This window comes from Egretta garzetta, unplaced genomic scaffold (genome assembly GCF_000687185.1).
Source record: "Egretta garzetta isolate BGI_Z169 unplaced genomic scaffold, ASM68718v1 scaffold230, whole genome shotgun sequence".
In the NCBI taxonomy this organism is placed as follows: Eukaryota; Metazoa; Chordata; class Aves; order Pelecaniformes; family Ardeidae; genus Egretta; species Egretta garzetta.
Genome location: NW_009258281.1, coordinates 2,741,799 through 2,763,576, shown reverse-complemented (window position 1 = coordinate 2,763,576; position 21,778 = coordinate 2,741,799). Strand labels below are relative to the sequence as shown.

At 36.4% G+C, this 21,778-nt stretch overlaps 1 protein-coding gene across 1 annotated transcript in view; it reads left to right on the top strand.

The window, feature by feature from the left end:
* The window catches only part of NCKAP1 (NCK associated protein 1), a 61,975-nt gene that overhangs the window by 4,491 nt on the left and 35,706 nt on the right, over positions 1-21,778 (top strand). Inside the window, exons 3-7 of the mRNA XM_035892036.1 lie at positions 8,047-8,157; positions 18,668-18,760; positions 18,958-19,014; positions 20,014-20,156; positions 20,242-20,332. Coding sequence (XP_035747929.1) covers positions 8,047-8,157; positions 18,668-18,760; positions 18,958-19,014; positions 20,014-20,156; positions 20,242-20,332 — 495 coding nt within the window. The remainder of the gene's footprint in view (positions 1-8,046; positions 8,158-18,667; positions 18,761-18,957; positions 19,015-20,013; positions 20,157-20,241; positions 20,333-21,778) is intronic.

Below are 21,778 nucleotides of genomic sequence, written 5' to 3'. Positions count from 1 at the left end.
AAAACAATGACAAGTTGACCAGATCAGCCAAGGCTGAACAGAGGTGAAATCTTACTTCACCAGACTTTTATACCGCTCATGAGACTGCGATAAAGAAAAGGATCCCAAAAGCTCTGAAACTGGACTGGAGAGGACTTGATGAAGTCTAAACATTGCAGGGGACAGTTGTAAAAGGCAGTTGATAAAGTGTACTGTTTGCTCAGGCACTAGAGCGGATCTTCAGGAAAAGGTGGGAGAGCTTTTAGGTGAGTGGCAGAACATGGAGAAGTTTCCAGTCTGAAGTTTGGAAGGGTGTAGGATTAGGGTCACCTTTTTGACACTGAGCTCTGTGCTGGAGTGCAGAACTTTGAGCTGAGAGGAAAAGCTCACAAATAATCTTGTTTTGAATTCTAAGTTTGGTATTGGAAAGAACAGATCATGTCTTCAGGTCATCAGGAAGTGCCTTAGGGTGGGGCAGTATTGCTTCCAGTTCCTGATAGATGTCAGCAGTTCTTTAAAGGCTAAGATGACAGTATATGTTGGTCTGTTTGTGTTTGTGATCTTGGAGGAATGGCTCAGAATACTGCCCTGCTGATAAGAGGAGGAGGTAACCCCAAACAAAATTACAGTCAGTGCTGGCAATAAAAAAAAGAAATAAAGGTCCTTTGCTCAGGAAGCAAAATGATGGTATCATGCCATGTTATTTTTTTTTTAAGTCAGAAAAGCAACTAGTTTTGTAAAGAAACAATAAGACCTTCTAATACAGTATAAAAATATCCCATGGTATTGTCTAAAATACACAGAAAGCCAGGTGGATTTATCCTTCTTCATCAAGTGTAGACACCCAGAATTAATCTTACATTGTTTGTTTACAGATGTGAATTACTGCCCCCCCAATTCCTGTTCATTTGCCCTGCCATGTGTTGACACAGAAACAAATCCAGTTTTAGCTGCAAAAGATTTTTAAGATTGTGGGCAGAAGCGATGCAACTAAAAAGTCTTAACAGTTCACATTTGAGATTTAGCATAGACAGGGCATTCCCATTGCTTTGCTTACTTTTATTAAGATGTTACTTTACAGATTACATTTGGGGAAAGTCTTGTGGCAGTGAAAATTCTCTTCATTTTTTTTTCTTCGCATTTCACCTGCCCCGTATTTGATTAATAGAACCAAGTGCTTACTTAAACGGGTGCTACAGGTGCAAGAGGACAATGTGAATGTCAAACCAAGTGTATTTCTTTCATTGGTGAGGTGACAGGCCACTCCAGGATGGACAACTTAGTAGGAATTTTACACATTGACCTTAGCAAGGCTGCTGACATTACCTCATCTGGTTGTTCTCATGAACAATCTGAGGAAGTACAGTTGGGATAAAATTGTAATGACAAAGGCAGATGTTTTTTTTTAACCTCTGGTTCCAGTCACTCTTTGTATTAACAACCTAGCTAATGACTACAGTGTGCTTAATAAATTTGTAGGTAGGAAACTGGGAGAAGCTACAGAAGTAATGAAAAACCTAATTGGAATTCAGTTTGAGCTTAACAAATTGTAGGTATGGTCTAACAAACTTGGAGGTGGCTGGGCAAGTATGGTTGTAAGCTATTTTGTGCTTAGTGAAATATAAAATACAAAATGAAACGTAATGAGATAGCAGGTCTGCAGAAAATAGTCAGGAAAGGTTAGGGACGTGCCAGGGCAAATATGAGCCAGTTAAGTTTCACTGCAGAAACATCAGGGTTTTACAAATGTGTGAGCAAGATAGAGCAAAAGGATAACCTCCTTTGTTTTCAGACTACATGGCATGCGTTGAGGCTCGTCTGAAATATATCTGATTCGACACACTTTTCAAGGAAGATCTGGACAAAATGGAGAAAGTCCAGAGCAGAATAATGAGAAAGACCAGTGGTGCAGGAAATTTCACCCATTAAGAGAATGGGAAGATTTTTCAAAAGTAAATTAGTAAGTAATACAAGTTTTTAAGTATTTAGGAGCGCTGTAGAGAGAAGGGGAATAGTTTGTCAAATTCAGTATGGCCACAGAAATCAAGAAGTGATGGATTAAATTGTGGTGAGAAAAGTTCAGTTTAGATCTTAGAACTGACTAATGAAAAAGATCATTAAATACTGGAAAAGACTGTGAGAATGTTTTTGAATGTAGCCTGTTGGAGACCTCTAAGTAAAGATTTGGCAGATGTCTCCCAGGAGCAACATAGATACAGTTGATCCTGCTTTGGAACAGGAAGGGAGGGTAGGCAATCTCTTGAGGTCCTTTCTAGCCTTTTCTTCTGATTTCACATGAGTTTATGTTTTAATGGGTTGGATCTCTGAGTAGAGATAGACTGGGATTTAAAGTATATACTGTGGAGTTCAAGACACACCAAATAATGAATAATGGTGAGGAGAAGGTCTTGCTTAGCTCTAGGAAACATTCGACTGACTTTTAACACCTTTAATTGTTGTTTTGAATTAATTTGAAAGTGCATTATCTTTAAAACTTTTGAACCCTTGTGCATGAAAAGTGCAATAGCTGTTAAATTTATAATAATTCTGAGCCATATTTTGGATATGTCCAAGGCCAATAGAGACTGTCCAAAAATTAGTTAACTAGAGATTTTCTTCTGATTCCAGATCCTGACTGGATCATGGGAACGATACAGTTCTGTTTGAATCTATTGACGTAGTTTATATATAAAACCCAGAGGTTTACCTTTTGTACAAGCATCATTTATGTAACTGCAAACATCGGTAATGTAATTTACTTGCTACAAGATTACCCAAGTGATGCTGGTGTAGGCTAGTGAAATTTTAGCCAAAGTGTTAAACTATAATAATTTGTCCATGTGTGACTGAAGAGTTCTTGCATCTGCTTGCATTGCTGTTGAGAAGGACAAGGCTTCAGTCACGAAGCTTATCTGGGACCAGCCTGTTTAATAATAAACTTAGGCTTCCACAAAACAAAGCAGTTGTAGTAGGCTTCATCAGAGATATTAAGGCAAACGTAGTGTGAACTGTTCTCTTACGTATTCACCGTTCAAAGCAGCACTTTATTGATTATTCTCCTCTCTCCCCATTCTCAGGAGTTTTGCTTTTTCAAAATAAGAAATCATCAATTCGTAGTCTCATTTTTTTTTTTTAAATGTATAACAGAAGCAAAGAATAAATAGTACATTTCATCCTACAGGACTCTAGAGTTAATGATGAACCTGTGTCTTTGCATGGTTTTATTGCCATATATTATTTAGTAAGATTTGTAGGATGCATAGCTGCACACCGGGCATTCAAACTTACAGATACATTTTACGGTGAAGTCTTTAATGTCAGCAGCTTTACAAGGGCAGAATGGTTTTACTGTGTGTGACTTTCTTGCATGTCAAGAGAATGTACAGTTTTAAACTGTACAGGAGTTTTTCTCACTTTTTTAATACGAGAAATCTTAGCGTATTTCCATTTAGTAATGAAAGTTCCTAGCTCAGGGGATGGCATATTTTTTTGCTGTTGTTGAAATTCCATCAGTTTACTGGTTAAATTCACAGTTTTTTAGCACAGATTCATTTGTAAATGAAACTTGAAGGTGAGGTGATGTGTTGACTGAGATATATTTTGGGATGTTTTGTCACAGCCCAGTGGAACTGTGCTCAACAGTGTTTTATCTCAAGTCCACAGTAAATCAAGATCTCTTGAAGTAATAAAAACATGTTAAACTGTTGCAAAGTATGACTTGTTTTATGATCATCTTCTGATGTATGAGGTTTGGGGGATGAAAACAGGAAATTACTGATTTAAATGGTCCTGTTTCTCTTTTATTGGGAAACAGCCCTGCTAATAATTTCAAATAGGTTGGGCTTAGCATCAAAAAGAAGGCTATAAAAGGTATTTCCATAATACAGTAACATATTTAGGCTTTTTTTTAATCATCCTACAGCATGTAACTCAAGTAATACTTCCCAATGTTCTCACTCAAGGACACCTGGCAGGTTTAGGTAAAAAGCATGAGTGAAGTTTAGGTTTTCTAAATGCAAAATTAAAAAAAAAAAAAAAATTGCACCCCTTATATACTGTGCTGTGGCACTGGCTTTTGACAATCATTGTACCTCAACATAAACTTCCCTTTATTCATGGCACATCAGCTGGATAGATGTAGTAATTTTGTTGATGGATGCTTTTTTTGTTCTCACCCAACATCCTCTGTCCTCAAGCAGGAACTAAAATGTCAGGCTCTGATTTTTGCAGTGATAGCTTTAACTGCATTGGAGCAAAAGGCCTCTTTGCTCTAACTCTTAATGTTGGTGTACCCTGGGCCAAAGGCAGTTGTACGGGATTCTCTGTTCTTCTTCAGAGGCTACTTATCTTAAATGTAAACCTTAAGCAGGGTTTTGTTGTTGGGTATTTTCTTGTTAGCTGCTTTTGAATGAGTACAACCTAGTTAAGAGCTTATCATAACAGGGCACCATTCTAAAGTGCTGTGGAAATAAATGCTGTGTAACTTGGTAGAAATCCAGTGTCTGAGTCCTTTTTAGTTTATTTTTTTTAATTACTTAGATTAGTCTTTAATGGTAGCTTTGCATCACCTTTTTCAGCATAACTGCTTGACAGCTGTTTAGTAATGAAGCAAAGGAATTTAGAGATGACTGCTGGGGATTCTTTCAGTATAATATTTCGGGGCTGAAGCAGCTGGAATCCCATAGCTTCAGAGCTGTATTCCATGAATGCTGCACTAGTAAGAACATTTTTAATTCCTGAAATTCTTTTTAATGATCAAAAAAGTAGGCAAATATTTCGGGGGTTTGGTTTTTTTTTTTTTTTTTTAAAGACAAGAAATGAAGAAAGGCTATTGCAGTCCACTTGGGGGGGGAAAAGTGATATCTGAGGCTGACTGAGAGAGGGCCACTGCCTTTGGCTAATTCTCAAAATTCTATTTGAATGCTGGACAGCTGTATATGGCAGAGTGATCTTTGTATGTTGTACCACGATGTTCGCGCCTATTACACTACTGACAAGGGATTTTTATATTGACTAATGCAGCTATTAAAAGCAAAAGCTACCTTTCTTATCTATATTCTAAGACCATTGCCCTCAATGTCTTTGTTCTTTCTACAGTGCAAAATTGTGGTTATGTGCCTTACCACACTTTCACACTTGTGTGAAAGTGCTAGGATTGGGGTTTGTATTTTCATTCTTTTATGCTTTCTAGAGTAAACCGTAGAGAGCATGAGCTTCATAGGTCTGTCCGCTGTTTTAGGAGAGGTTTAGCTTACGTAGACTGTTTTACGTGTGATGCTGAATGCAGATAACAGTATGGATGAAAATGGTATTGATGCAACAACACTAATAATCAAATAATATCGGTTCTTAGAAAGGAGCTGAGCTGCTGTGGAGTATGGGAGAGAGAAGGAAAAGGCATTGACCCGCTCGTTTGGTGGTGTCTGGTGTCCTCTTTCTAGTCAGTCCGTGTACCTGCTTGTACAGGTTTTTAGAAGCTGGAATTTTGAAATGTATGAAGGATACCTTTAACCATTTGTATCTTGCAGCAATTTTCTTTCTTATCTATGGATCAATCTTGTGTAGTTTCTTAGTAGGAAGAATTACAGTAGCTTTAAGTGTGATTTTAGCAAACGAACAGGGGGAAGGAGTGAAGCCCTCTCTTGCATATTAGGGTATCTTGAGGGGATTGCCAATTAGACTGAGAATAATGTTTGCCACCTCTGGGAATCGAGTTCCTGAAGTCACATGGGGGTGTGCGTGTTAGTGTTTTCAGACATCCTGTTTCCGTGTGAATGATCTGTGTATACGGGCTTGGGTAGAACATAATTTTTAGTAAACGTTTTGGAGATCTGATTTATAGGAGGAAAACCATCTGTTGCTAGGACAAATAAGGAGTGTATGTGGAAGTAATGTTTCAATTCAGACTGAAAACATTAGGAAGTCAGTGGTGGCAGATACCTCATCTCCTGTATAAGAGGAACCGTACTGGATTTTAACAGGCCACAGATGTGTGTTGTCCATTAAGCAGTTTTCTTAGCTTGTGATCCTTCTTTTAGTAGAGAAAGTTATATAATGTGTGGCAAGGACAGAAAGTTGAAATAATCTGACACAGATTCTGGCAAACCCATGGCATCTCATTAATTAAGACTTTGTAAATTTGAAGTGTGTGTTGCTTACTTTTTTGACGCCTATTTACAGTATAATGTTTACATTTGAAACCGTGTAAAGACTTTAAAGCATGTACAGAATAGATCTTCTGTGGCACGTGTTGTTTGCTGCTGTAAGAATATTGAAGGAACTATTTAATTTCTAATTGATAATGTGGATGTTCCTGAATTTATTTTCATTACAAATTCCTCTTGGAGTATTATAGGTGTGACATTTTAATAAAGTTTAGTATTTTTGTGGAAAAAATTGGCAAATATGAGAGCTTTGGTATTAGAGTAGTATGTTAGCATACGTCATGATGGTCATGTACTGCTGGCAGGAGTTTTAGAAACCTTACAATAATGACTCTTGTTTTTTTTTCTTGGCTACCGTTTCTTTTTCAGGTATGTAAAACTTCACTGAGTTTCTCTCCTTTTTTTCCCCCTGTAGTTGCATGTGATGTTTGTTAACTCTTTTTTTTCCTTTTCCTACCTGAACTTAGTTTGGAAATACTATTAGAAGTTACATGTTTCAGCATATAAGCAGCACTTTGCACAATAGTAAAATTCTAATAAATACATGTTAAGTTATTTGTGAGTATTAGAATAATTGCCATCCGGTAGAAAGTATGCTGCCTAGAGTAACAGATGATGGTAATGTTCTCTTGGATGTAGGTAATAGTGTATGAGTTCACTTAAATGTAACATATTTAGAATTTAAGAGTATTTGTTTATATGTAATTTTTCTCTCTTTTTATTACACTGCTTTCCCAGCAAGGACAAGTTTGGAAGGTTTGCAAAGCTTTTCACCTTCCCTTTGCCCGCTTGCCCGCTTTCAGAATCGGTCTCATATTCCATGACTTCTGTCTCTACGGTCCACAACTCAGTCATAGAAATCAATATGGAAAAGATTTCAAATGAGCTGTCATTCGAGTTCACTATGTTGCGTAGAAATGCCTAGCATGTAATTTAGTTTTGCATGAGACACGAAACTCCTTTGCAAATCCGTATGAGGACTATAAAGCTCAATGAATATTCGAGAGAAAATACAATTTGAGCACAAATTTTTTCACGTAAATCATGCTGCTTTTAGTATGTTTCTCCAAACTAAATGGTACAGCATGGCTTGCTAGTCAGAGTAGTTGAGGAGTAGTGTGTCTGACAGCATGCACTGTAGCTGGCAAAAGTAGGTGCTTCATCAGTGGTTTCTCCGCAGAAGCTGTTCTGATACGTCTGTGTAAGTTATTTAAGAGACTTAACACTTAGTCGTGACTTCTGTTCAGATTAAAATTTAATGAAGTTTCTTGATTGCTGCTTTTAAAGCACAGCCTATGCTACTGTGGGAGTAAAGAAAATGAGCAAAACTTGAGTTCTTAATCTAAGGAGATGGGATACTTTAGGCAAGTACTGGTGGTTTTATTGTGGGATGGAAAATTGTCTTGCAGTTAACAATTCAAAGAAAAATTTAATGCAGATTGATGGTGGGGCTATTAGTTTTGTTTCAAAAAGGGTAGTTCAATCATTTAATGTGCTCAGCACTGTCCTCCACAGATGATGACATGATTGAATTTTCTAACAGTTTATTAACTCCAGATGAATACAACACTACCTCAAACCAGGAATAGCATTAAAAGGAAGCATTTTTTTCCTCCTTCTTTTAGGATTGAGTTTTTTCCCTCACTGCTGTTCTGCACTAACTGCTTTGATACTTCCATGCATCTTTTTCAGTAGAAGAGCATCTTTGTACTGTTTCCCATTGCATATTTCAGCTGTGACAGTCCCTGCACTTTGCCTTTCATTTTATCACCTGCTCACTAAAAACAAACAAACAAAAAAAGAAAAAGAATCTTTCTAGTTTGTCTTCAGATTTGCAACTATCGCTTAACTTTAGGTGGATGATTGTGTTTTTACTTCATTTTTTTATTGTATTTTTTTATAGGCATGCGGTGACCCCAAAGCCAAACCATCCTATCTTATTGACAAAAACCTGGAATCAGCTGTCAAATTCATAGTCAGGAAGTTTCCAGCAGTAGAAACACGCAACAACAATGTAAGTAACTAAATGACTGTATAAGTATGTTTCTCAATACGCTTCAGCACTGGCTGCTCAAATCTGTGAAGTTTTATGTGTTCTTATAAAGTACCTGATGCTGACAGTTGCAGTTGGAATAGAGTTGTTGATCCAAACGTCTGATAGGATACTTTAGAAAGAACTGACTCCAAGGAGAGAATATTATACTGTAATTCTGGATTGGTTTTGTTAGGGCAGGACACTTTCTACTGTTCTTTTTGCCTGCTCTCTTCTGTTCCATTTCAAAGAATCACCAATGGGAAGTAATCCTCAAAAAAATCATGCCTTACTTTGATAGCAGAAAATCTTGGTGACCAGATAGGTTGCAGAAGGTGAAAGTTACGTAGCTTTATTTGTGATGAAACCTGACCAGCAGATCAATAAAGGGCACCTGACAGCAAAGTGGGAAAATATGTTTGTACTTTACAGGTGCTTGTACCTTACAGGTGCCTTTGCCTATGGGTTCAGTCTCTGTGGGAATAAAGAATGCTTTGGTATGTAAGGAGAAACCCTGTGAAGTACAAAAATACAGAAATATCATTGTTTTCAGATGTATTAAGTTTAGTTGCAGTAGGAAATTATTTTTCACCCTTCTGAGAGATCCAGTATTGCTGAATTTGATTTTGTATCCTTTTAGAGATAACTAAGATTGTTAGATTACAGGTAGGCTTTTTGGCAGGTGATGTACGCTTGTTTCTCTGTTTCAATTTGAAAGGCAAGGGAAAGATTTTTGGTTTACCTGCTTATATTTCTTTCTAAAGGTGAAAAGTGGAGGTAGGTGTTGGGGTTGCATGTTCCTGCATGCAACTACTTGCATGTGTGCTTGAGAGGTTTAGGCTTGCTTTAAGAATTGAGGTTTCTGCAGGATGATAGTGGCAATAGCAGTGGGAATGATTAGTTTCTTTTACAGTGCTGTCTAGAATTTCTATGTAATGTCTCCAGTTAATGGCAATGAAAAAGAAAAAAAAATCAAACTTTCCCTTATGGAGGAAACTATTTCAGCAGTGGTGCTTTCTCACTTTAAAATTTGTGCATGTTTTGTACTGTTTAATGTTGCTCATCTTTGTATTGAATTTGATTGTGTTAGCAAGAAATATGGTAAATTCTTTATCAAAGTTATGTAAAAACAGTAAATCCTTTAAACCATCTTTTGTCAGCGCTTCTGTATTCTCTAAACTTCAGTGGCAGATCTACTATTAAAAGTAACAGATTATGTACGTAGAAGTTGTTTAATGCAGTTGCATGTTTGCTCTATATGTCTTCTGGTGGTTGACTATGAATTTAGACCTTAGCTAATGATAGATATTTAAGGATTTGGTACTGTGAAGTTTATGGAAAGAGATCAAAGCTAACTTGATATATTTTGACAATCACAGTTTCTAAAATAGGACACGCTCATAATGTTTTGTCATTGCCTTGTGTTTATTTACCCTGAGCCAGCCAGGCCTGTGTTTATTAAGCACAGTTATCAGAAGCCTACCCTCTTTATGTATGAGCACAGATTAAAGTAGGGATTTTGAGTTCTAGCCATAGGCAGCTGGGGTTTCCCTTCCTGAGGTCAGAGCTGACAGCAGTTTGCTTGTCTTAGTTATTTACAGATGTTTTCCTGTAGTGTGGTGTATCTCCCAAAAGAAATCTTTACCCTTACCAGATACCTAATGAGACAAAAGCCATGTCACGTGCAAGGAAGGTTCTCATTTGATGTAAGATAAATTTTTGTTTGTAAACCTTAGCTTCAAAAAGGCACAAGCATGTAGCTCCTGGTCAGGAAGATGTTCTCCTCCTTGCTCTTCCTTTGTTTCCCTCCTTTTACTGGCCAACGACCAGCTCACCATGTATCAGGAGGGCACACAAGTGAGTTTCTTCAGTAGGGAAATGGGTGATCAGACATTTAAAAGGACAAGAAGCTTACTGGAACAAGGAAACATCAATTAATGAAATATTACAAAGGATTATTGTAAGGGAAATAGTTGAGAAATCATAACTTCTGCATCGTCCTTGCAGTGAGAATTCCAGGACATCCTTTCAGGGAGGCGTTTGGGATTTTGAATGTTCAATTGCAGCAGTTGCCATAGCTTAGCGTCGTGCATTTATAGAATTAGTAATACATATTGACATGTTAGTAGGTGATGTTGCTAAACAAGCTTGCATTCAGAGAGAGAAGCAATGGTGCCTGCTTTTTGGATTTTTTGACCTATTCTTAGCTGCTAGTTTGGTTTTTGGTGTGCCATCATTTACAGTGTTTCGCATCTCAGAGGTGAACATCATATTTTATTGAAGAATATGAGCAGTCTCTGTTGTAATCAGATAGGTGCCTGATCTTGAAGAGCCTGCATTTTTAGTCTTTTGAAACAAGTGATTCTGTTAGGTTTGCTATTGATTGCTTTTACATCTTTATTCACAAAAAATACAGCTCCTGTTTTTCCTCCTCCAGTGTTTGACGTGCTGAGTCAGACTAGAGCTATGCCTGTCAATCACTGATTTTCAATATTGTAGCAAGAGTGAAAGTTTATGACCAGTTCAAACAAAAATTAAATACACAATGAATCCTTGCTGACCAGGCTGAAAAATAAAATTGAGTAGTTCATCTTTATATCATTATAGATAACTCTGGACCTCATCCATTCATAACTGTCTCTCTCCTGTCATCCAAGGGCAGTCCTTGTGATCTCTTACACTTTCCCTTTCTTCTCCAATCACCATCATGAGCCATATAACCTTGAGAATGTGCAGTGTGAAGACTGTGCTCTTAAATCAACTGTAATGATGTTGGCCAGCAATGTACTGCTTAATAGTGTGTGAAACACCTGCAAAGGAGGCAGTGTTTATAAACAAAAAAAATTGAAGGATTGACATAGTGAGAGACAGACATTTTAAAGACCTATTGGAAAGGGAAACTATATAAAAAGTATCCATTTTCTGTGTTTGGGAAACCTTAGTATTTACATTTATTTTAAATTGACTAAAGCTTTGCTTTGAAAAAGCCTTCTAAATTGGAGAAGCCTTCCAAAAATGCTTTATAGCACTATTGTTCTTGGTCAGATCAGTGATCTGATTGTGCTAGTATGGACTCAGGGTAACATTTATTTTTACTGAATTTCCTTGACTAGCTTCAGAAGAAAAGTTTCAAAGTAAGAGATGCAGAAGCAGCCTGATTTTTCTGAAGGCTTTTTAGACCTCATCTTCTTATAAGGTGCGCAGGCAAGGTTCTCACCACAGGGAAATCAGAAAAGAATATACCAAGCTCCAAAATAAATGTATTAGGACCTAAAAATTTTTCTCAGTCAATGCTAACATTTAAAGTAATTGTAAAACCAGAATAAAGTACTTCATGGTGGGGAACTGGAAATGCAGGGAGAAAAGATGTAGATTTTCTGTAGATTGTGGGTGGGGTCTGAAAAATCTGCTGGCTGCACAGGTAAAGCTCTGTGTCTTTGTGCGATGGAGTTAGCCTTCTTTCTGCTTTCCAAAGCACCACATATGGGAAGTAGTGAGAATATCTGCCTTCTTTTTGAACATATGTTTTCCTTTTACTCAGATTGCTCCTCAGCAATTTTCCTATAGAAAACCTTCCTATATTTTTAAATGTCTACTAGAGAAGTTGAGGCTTAGTCATGGCTTAGTGGTAAGCAGACCAGTGAAACATTACCTGGAAGTCTGTAAGTGTATGGTTAGTGGGAGAAAGGTCCGTGTTTCCCACATACTGCGAAGCTGCTCGCTAGCTATCTTCCCAGTACCGTTTGTATTGATTCCATTGTGTTTTGTACTGACTACATGTTCATTTTCTTAGGAGATAGTATTTTGGGGAGTTGTTTACCTGATTTAATTGTAATAATTTTCTGCTGTATTATCTCAGCAGGGACTGGAACTAAGATCATATGAGAGTAGAGTACAAGCAGTGCTAACGTTTCCAGCCTGCCTGGGTTAGGATCTGTAGATAAGAATTAGTTCACTTTAAATTTTATTTACTTTTTTTTTCATGGGTGCGTTGGCTTTTTCCTTTTAGATCCCAGTATGGTGTCTGGTCTGCTTACTGTGTCTTTCACAGTTTCATTTTATAGTGAGCTGGTTGCATAGCGAGCTAGCTGGATGTGGGAGAGGTGTTGTGGGCACAGCGTGGCTGGACCTCCTTGGCTAAAGCTTATTAGAAGACTTTAATGCATGCTTTTATGGAATGCTTTCTTCTATAATAAAATTACTGAAATATGGACTTTATAACCAATCTTGATTTTTAATTTGTGATAGGTGCTTCCAATAATTAGACTTTTTCAAAACACTTAAGTAAATGCAAAGAAACATTTGCTTTTTTAAGTACTCCTTTCAGCCCCTGCAAGGGGTACGGTGTGAAAAGGGAAGTGTCACTTGTTTGTTTATTTGTTTCTAATGAAGCGTTTAATATTATAATTTGCACAGTGCTAGTGAAGATAACTTAAAAATTCTCTTCTGAGGAAAAATCAGGGTCTCAGCCATGCTGCCTCATGTACTGGTGATTCTTTTTCTCTAAAAAACTTTTGAGGAAACAAGAGGGTAATTAATACATATAGTAGCCAATTTCTTAAGACTAACTTCATCAAATAAACTTAAATCCCCAAACTCAGTTAGCTTCAATATTTTTCCCCAGCTTTCTGGAGTTTTAGGTCTCCTGTCTGGGAGACTTGATTTTTCAGACACCTTACTGCTTACTTAAGCAATAAAAAACTATGTTCTACCACAAAACTAACTGGGTTCCTGGCCATGAAGACTAAAAATCTTTTCCAGGTAAGAGGATGCTGTGCTTCCGTTGCACAGCTGCCTGTTCGACTCCGCTCACTACTGCTCGAGGAACTTACGGTGCTGAAGGGGCTGCAAATGAGAGTGGTTTTCCAAAACTCACCAGGGCAGTAGTTTAATTTACAGATCCACCTGCATGAGTAAAACCAGCTGATGAGTAACTAGTGTCTCTTAGCTTTGTACAAGCAGTTGGGATTTCTTATGCTCGAGAATAGGATGTACTAAGTTTATTTCGGAAGAAACTTCAAGTTATCTGCAACAAATAAAATTTTATCTACGTTTTTACTAAAAATCACTCAGAATTGAATTTGCTCTAATACAACCATATCTACTGTTCTGATTTTGTACACAGTAACATGTCTGATGTCTTCAGTTGTTGCCTGCATAAGACTGACTTCGCAGCTTAAAATGACTTAAAATATAATCAGAGAATAGTATGTAAAATTTTTTAGCCTAACAGTCGTTTGAAAGTGAGCATTTTTTCATAGTGATTCGAAAAGGTAATGTGAAATCTTGAAATCTCTTTAAAATGTTTCGCCAAACAGAACTCTTGTAATGTAACTTACCTTTTTTTCAAAATCATTGTGCTGTCAGCAGCAATGTTTACGTTCATGGCTTAACCCTTGATTTTTGCATGAATTTGAGATGGAGTAGCATCCAAAACAAATTTAACTTTTATCACTATTAGTAATAAATTATTGTAGTACACTGCTGTAAGCCGTATGAGTCGCTTGCCAAGGTAAACCAACTAGTCATGTGCTCATTCTTGTTGCTTACTAGTGTATGCAGTACCTGCAAAGGAGTGGATATTTGTAGTATTTAGTCTGGTTTTTTCAGCCATTAAAACTGAAATCCTCTTTTGATTTGATGATTGACAGCTGAAGAGCTTGGCCATTAAAAAAAAAAACCACAACCAAATCAAAACAAAACCTCATTAGTACCTAAACAGTATTTTAGTTAAGCAATGTTTCTGAGATGGCATTCCAAAATTACTTTTCTTGCCTTTTAAATGAATAGTTCTTTCATGATTTCATGACATAAATGTAAGTATGCAGGCAGCTAGGGACATATGTCCAAAACATTTTTATCTGTAGGATAGCTCAGACAAGACTTCTATTCTGTTAATAGTTGCCTTGGAGATGTCAAGACCTATGGCTAAAGCCTGTATGTTACAGCAATATGTAATGAGCCTAATGTAGGAATTACTGTATGAATTTATGTAAATTAAAGTGAGAGAATGGGGAAGCTTTTCCTGATGACTGACAGGTAGATCAGTTTTTAAAGAGGAACCTCACTGCTCCGATTGTCTGCTGTTATTATTAATATGGTCAACCCTGGGGGCAGTAACAATTGTGGAGGGTCATGGGTGGCTATTTCCTTTTTAAAAGAGTTAGCTTAGTGCTAGAAACGTGAAACCAAACCGAAAATAGATCTTGCAGTAGAAACATTAGTTAGTAAACACGTTAAATATTCTATTACATCTTTTTATATGCAGCAGATCAGTTCGGAGGCTGTTTTTAATTGGAAATAACAAAACCAAGGACACGTCCATCATTCTACAGTTAGCTTATAGAATTTAAAACTCATTTTCTTCATTTGATTAGATCCTTCTCTCTCCCTCCCCCCACTGTTCTGCTGTGGATTTTGTAGACACAGAACATTGTTCACTTGAGTTGAATTTTTAAAATCTTCATCTAAAGACTACAGGTGGTGATCATAGTGGGTATAATAAATGAAAGTAAGAATGCTGACAGTGATTGTTTACCCCTATCCCCAGAATTTCAACAGCCAGAATTTGTAATACTGCTTTTTGGGGCTTGTATTCCGGCTAGTAAGATTAGGTCAATGGAGCTTTCTCTGAGGATGTTGGAATTAATATCTATGGTGTTGGTTTGTAGAAAAAAAATATAGGTGTTTAATGATAGTACTTGCAGGAAAAATACCACATTGATATGAGAAGGAGAAGATTCCACTACCTACCGTCTATTCATGGATTGTGAAATACATTTATTCACATGCTACTGCTACCAATTAATTAAATATGATAAAATAGTTACAGAACTACAGTTATCCTCTGGTTTTCCACACATATAACTCTCTGAACAACCTTTTCTAGTTGTCTTGTATTTTTCCTGTGCCTTCATATTAAATTCATATTTATTCACATTGTTAATATGCCAGTGTCTGTGTCATTACTTTCTTGTCTTTAAGCTGTTGTGTTCATGTAAGCTTTAAGTGAGTCTGTCTTGCACTTTCTGATTTGGTTTTTGCTTCTTTTAACGTGCTTCTTTTAATGTACTTTCTCAGCTATGTAATGTACGTAATCGGTTGTGTAAAGATTTTGGGGGTTTAGTATGAAGAAGGAAAGGCACAAGACAACTTGGTAAAGATCAGTTCCTTCTCTTATAGGTAATGTACTTGACAAAGTGTCAGCTTCACTCTCTGGTATTTAAAATCCCAATTTATAAATAATATTTAAATATGGTTGGAGAAGTGGTATTTTGGTAATAGACAAAATAAATTATTTCAGGTAAATTATTTAATTTTTTAAAATCTTGCTATATTATGCTAAAATTTCTACAGCTTCACATATGTCTTAAATCTAATTCCATTCATTCAACAAAAGTATTGTTGTTCTTGTTTGTATAATTTATACTGCAAATTCTTTAAGAATGAATAAAACACATCTAACCAATCAATAAGGCATGGTAAGCTATATTTGATGCTCCTAATGTTTTAAGAGTTATTTCTTCATCTTATCCTATTTTAAAACTTTTGTTGAATATTGGCAATGGAACCATTTGCTGATAAATGGAATTGCAGGCTGAGGAAAAAAGCCTCAAACCAAATACAAAATGATAGAGCTGTTTCTTAACAGCTATTAGGAAATTAGTAATGGAAAGTTTTGTTGCAATGGGTGTGGAAAGAGCTACACCCACATTCCTGACTGATAAAAATGCAAATAAGCACCCAAGGCCCTACATGCTGTAAGCTGTGCTTTTAAATGTCACCGATCAGGATGTGCTATATGCATTGAACTGTTTGCACCACGCTGATTTAACAGTGATTACAGTTGATATAGTGTTTCACTTTGATACTCATTTTAAATAAAAGTTTGCTTACACACTCAACACAACACTCAGTTCAAAGAATGATCACCTTAACTCTGTACACAAGTTTTAGCACCATTTAAGCATAAATATTTCTGGGAATACAGGTAACTAGTTAACAGTGCACAGCAGTGATTCCTTAGTTTTTGGTTGAGTGTAATGAATAACTCTCTATATTCTCTTATTTCACGTGCTGCTTCACAGCGTTTCTGAAAAAAGATTGTTTACCTTGCAGGCATAGTTAGTTCCCAGCACCACCTTCCTTTTTGCTGTATCTCCCCACTTCGTGTATTGTGGCCCAAATGTGCTGTGGCTTTGAAAATGTTGTGCCCTCCAGAAGTGGACTCTTGGTTGCTATTAGTTATACCAAACATAGGTATTGTGTACAGCACCCTACAGCCTTGATACCCTCCCTTAGCATCACACCTTGTTTAGTGTGAGTTAGGATTGAAGTAGGAAAAAGTTGTTAAAGCGTATGTGCAGTTATAGTGCAAGTTTTGGGTTTGTCATCTTTCTGCACTAGACTTATTCCTATTTCTGAACGATAGCATGTGGGCTGTTCCTGAATAATTGTGAAACAACTCAAATCCATCCAACTCACGCTTGTGTTAGTTGCACAGAAACAAACCCTATTTCTGCTTTGTGTTTTAAAAACAAATCACTTGCAATAAATGGTTTAAATGACAGGGTCAGGATGAAGATAAAACCCAAACGTTTTAGGCGATGAATGTTCATCGTGTAACAGCTGTTGACTGACAAAGCAGCCCTGAAAGCGCAAAACGCTCTTTCCTCTGGGAGGTCCCAAGTATAGATGCAAGTTGGCCTGAAGGCTTTTGCTGGAGCTGGGCAGACCTGGAGGAGCTCCAGGCTCCGCGTATGATGATGCTGGATGCTCCGTTCTCTGAGAGCAAGGCAGTTAAACATTAAGGTACACAATGAGAAAGGCAGCATAGCAAATTCATACTGAGGATCAAAATGCAATTCATAGGACTTACGCTTGAAAACAGGTTTTGCACATCAGCAGTGGAAATACCCTATTTCTTAGGGCATGAGATTATCAGGAGAAGTTACAGAATAAACACATGTACTTGCACCCATTTTTCATTTAAGTCCCAGCTAACAACTACGCGGAAGAAACTTAAATGTTATATAGGGCAGGCATTCAGAGGCAGACCTTCAAAGTGAAATCTTGTGCTCTGGTTTAGGAGTAGGCAGGAGTCTTTTATAAATGTAGCCATTCCAATTTGTTCATAACTGTATATGCCTGTCTTCCGTGGCTATAATGGAAGTCTTATGGCTCAAGGCTTCTAAAAATTATAATCTCCTCTAAAAATTCAGAGGAAAGAAGTAAAAATTATCTTATATATGATATAGTGGTTTGGTAGTTGTCCAGGCAGTCTATTTTTTGAGTTTAGAGGAATTTAGTGCTTTACATAAAACTGAGAACACAGAGCCCAGCTTTATAAAAGGAGGGATATAAAATAGTGTATTCAGTACTACCCTCTCCTGTGAAAATAAGCTAACCAATTTGAAACAATTTATTTAATCTTTCTTATAATTGATTGCTCTTGCTGAGAGGAAAATCCTATTTAACTTGATCAGTCTTTAATTTAAAATCTTGCAGCTTTTTGGAGGGCACTTTTTCATATTATGACTGCTTTAACTCATTTTAACTCATATCAGGGAAGAGACTTAATTAGTAGCTGGGTGTTGCAAGTTAAATAATTGGATGCTTGCAGTGCTGTGAGACTGTAATACATAGATAAACAGAATGGCTGTTCAGTAAGAGCTGCTTTTTTTTGTGTTCTTAATTGTAATTAAGTTATCTGTATGGTTCCTCCAGAAAATTTTGAAAAATATGGAAATTATATTTCATTGCCTGTTTAAAAAAAAAAAAACAACAAAAAAACCAAAAAAATCCAAACCAGCAAACCCTGTCCATGTGAACTATTTGATGCCTTTGTATTCACATTTGCCTCTTCCATTTTATCCACCAGTGTCTAATGCTAGTGTTTTGCTTCTTTTTTGTTTCTTTATTTTGTTGCTTTTGTTTGAATGTATTATTGTGTTTATATGGAACTGGTCAAAGAACCGTTACTGTATTTTATGTTTGTATCTACATTTTATTTTGCATGCTTAACGTGGCTTTGCCTGGATATTCTTTTTGGTAAGTTCAGAATTTAAAAGCATAATGTTTTTCTGTAGTAAAGTTTGTAACCTGCCACCTTCTTTTCTTCCACCTGAAGTAACGTCATTGTTTGTCATACTGGTTTGTGCTCACATGCTGTTCTGCTTTTGCTAATTATACATATGATAACACTGTTTTCCTAACTATGCATTTTCATCTCTAGCTGAGCTAAACAATATGACTTTGGTACTAATGTGTACTAATTTGACTTTTATCTTCAAAGTATAGTTGGCAGCTGTTAAAATGATCTGTTCTGAGAACTCTGTGTGTATTTGAGACACACACAACCTCAATCTTAGAAAACTATGTTAAGGCTGCTTTGCATAGCCTGGTGGTTACTCTGCGCTTCACAAGTGTTATTTTTTAGCAGTCTTCTCAAGGGCTTCTAAGAACAGCGTGCATGTTTATGTTTCTCTTTTAGCAACAGCTCGCTCAGCTTCAGAAAGAAAAATCAGAGATTCTGAAGAACCTGGCATTATACTACTTCACTTTTGTTGATGTTATGGAATTTAAGGTAAGGTATTGCAAATATGTCAGTTGTTCTGTCGCATCAGGTTTCTGTCTTGTTCCTTATGAAATAAAACTTTAGAATGAAATAGCTGAACTTGTAGCTCTGTTCTTTTAAAAAAAAATCAGTCTCTGTCACTAAGCATAGTAAAGTGATTTTCTTAGTTTTTTTTTAAACTAAAGTCATTCCTTTGTTTTTTCAAGGACCATGTTTGTGAGCTGCTGAACACTATTGATGTTTGCCAAGTCTTCTTTGACATTGTAAGTTTCTGGGTTTAAACTTTCAAATGGCACTTAATGTTTCTAATCAGAGTCCTGTGTGGAGAATTAGAAGGACTTGTTTCTGTTAGCCCAAGAAATGTGACCTCTCTAGCTATAAATGCAAGAGTAATGACAATACTGTAATCTTCAGATCTCTAACTTCTATAAATACCTTGAAATCGGAAGATAGGCCATTTTAAACAGGCTACTTACAGACAGCGGTAACAGCATTGTCCATTGCAAGACATACAAATCTTTCTGTAATTTTTGCTTTATTATGTCTGCAAGTTTATTCTTAGAGGTTTACTGTCATCCACATGCTTAAGCCATGTAGGCTTAGAAAACAGGAACATTACTGCTGTCCACCTAAGAGATATGTGAGGAGGCAATTTCTGGTGTTGACTAACACAAGTACAAAAGCAGCTAAAATTGTTCTATTTTAAAAAAAAGCCCAAACCACCAAACACCAAAAAACCCCAAAAGAAAACCTCAAATACCTTTTCTTTTTGGTTTCAGCTTTCTTTTGTAATGTTCATAATGTCACCTTGCTAGTTTTAATCATTATCCTAAATTCTGGCTGACTTAGTTTCATACCATGAAAGAGGAGCAGGTATATATCCTCTGGAATGATATTACCAGGCCAGTGGGATATGTGCTAGTTTTTTACATTACAGAGTCTTATTAAATATAATTCACAGGCCAAGGCACTTGCTGACAGCTTAATAACATCCAAGAAAAGTTTTCCTATCTGTCAGCTAACCTGTGACACTTCAGCCTGGAAAGATTTATTTGCATGCTTGCTTTCATGAATAGAAACAGTTCTGGGGATTTGAGTGAATAAATTAAGATTATACAAAGTCTGTATGCAACCAGAATAAAAACTTTGATCGAGACAGTCCATTGTATCTAAAAATGCTGAAAATTGGTGGAAACGTAAGGAAAAAATTTTATATTTGTTTCTGAAAGTTTTCAAAAGATAATTTACTGTTTTTTCTCTAGACTGTAAACTTCGATTTAACAAAGAACTACCTAGATTTGATTATAACCTACACAACTCTAATGATACTGCTGTCTCGAATTGAAGAAAGGAAGGCTATCATTGGATTGTATAACTATGCCCATGAAATGACACATGGAGCAAGGTAAAAATCTGTTGTGTAGGAAGTGTGTTTAATAATAATAATAATAACTGCTACATCTGAGTGAATTGTTTGTTGTTGCTTTTAGTGACAGAGAATATCCACGCCTTGGCCAGATGATTGTGGATTATGAAAATCCTTTAAAGAAAATGATGGAGGAATTTGTACCTCACAGTAAAGTATGTAACTACTTTTCATAGGAACACCATAACCTTAACTGAGAGAAGCAGAGATAAAAAAGTAAATATGCAAGAGTTTGTTTTGTCAAAAGCCATTAGGTTTAAATTTTACAGGAGATTATTAAATAACAGAACCTATAGAAATAAAGGAGTGCCAAGACTCATTGGTGAGGTTCCATTTTATGCACTCAGGATTAGAAATGGATTAAAAACCAGTTGTGTATCATCTGAGAATAGCTACATCAGTGTTTGGTTTTGGTGTGTACCTTGAAATTAAGGAGATCTCTGATGTTTTTTTTGCTGGTTTACCATTCTAGATGAATGTGTTTTTCTATTTTGTAACCTGAGGGGCTTTGCTTTGTTCTTAAACTGGGGATGCTGGAAATCACCACTGCCTCTTTAATAATATCTTCTGTACTCAAAAGCTGACATTGTGTACCCTGCTTGGTTGATTGCATTAAGTTAAATGAACCCAATTCCTTTAGCCTTTTCTGTACAAATGTTTTTAAGCTTTTATTCTTGCACAGCTGGTTGTGCTGCAGTTCTGTGACAATTTATGTAGGCTGTATTTTCATATGGGAATATCTTGGAAAAGTGTCAGAAGCCTCACCAAAGTCAATGTATATCCTGTTTATCACTTCCCATTTGTCCACTAAGCTTGCTCCTCTGTCAAAGGAAGCCAGATTTATTTGATTGGTACTGACCAACTGTAGCTTTTAAAGGTGCTATTTTCTAGGTGCTTGCAAACTGATTGCTAACAACTTATTTTGGAATCTTTGGAAGGAGTTTAAGTTAAATACTAACTACTTGCCTGAAGTTCTTAAGTTTGTTTGTTTTTTTTTTTTTCCCCTGTTTTGAAGTCTAGGTACTGGTTGTGTTTTCTTTCTCTTGAGATTTCTCTTAATCTCCTTAAACTTTTGAAGATAGTCACTAGAAGCTCAGAGAGTTTTTCAACTACTTCTCCAAGTGCTCTGAAGTGAAATCGATTTGAATACTTCTCATTTGTCTAAATAATCTGTAATCTTATTTTTGTTATACTTTCTTCTACACAATTCCTGTCTTGTTAAGACTTACGTAGTTAAGGTACTTACTTGCAATTAATCTTTCCTTGTACACATTTTAGCAAAGATGCTTCACTTTTCAGTATTATTTTTGTTTATGCTTTCTTATTTCATAGTGGACCAATACTTCCCCTTTAAATGTTTTGTAAAGCCATTTTTCCAGTCTGATTTTTGCTTTTCTGCTTATTCTGTGCTAGAGGTATAAATTGGGGTCAGGGATCCCTTCAGGCACCATGCTATAGAAACAAATACTTAGGTTACACTCTCATGGAACTGTACACTTAAGTTGTCCTTCCATCATCTCACTACTTTGCAGTAAACCTGACAGTTGTTTAGTCCTTTAAATTAGCTTCAGCAGATGGTTTTTCTTTTTTTTTTTTTCCTG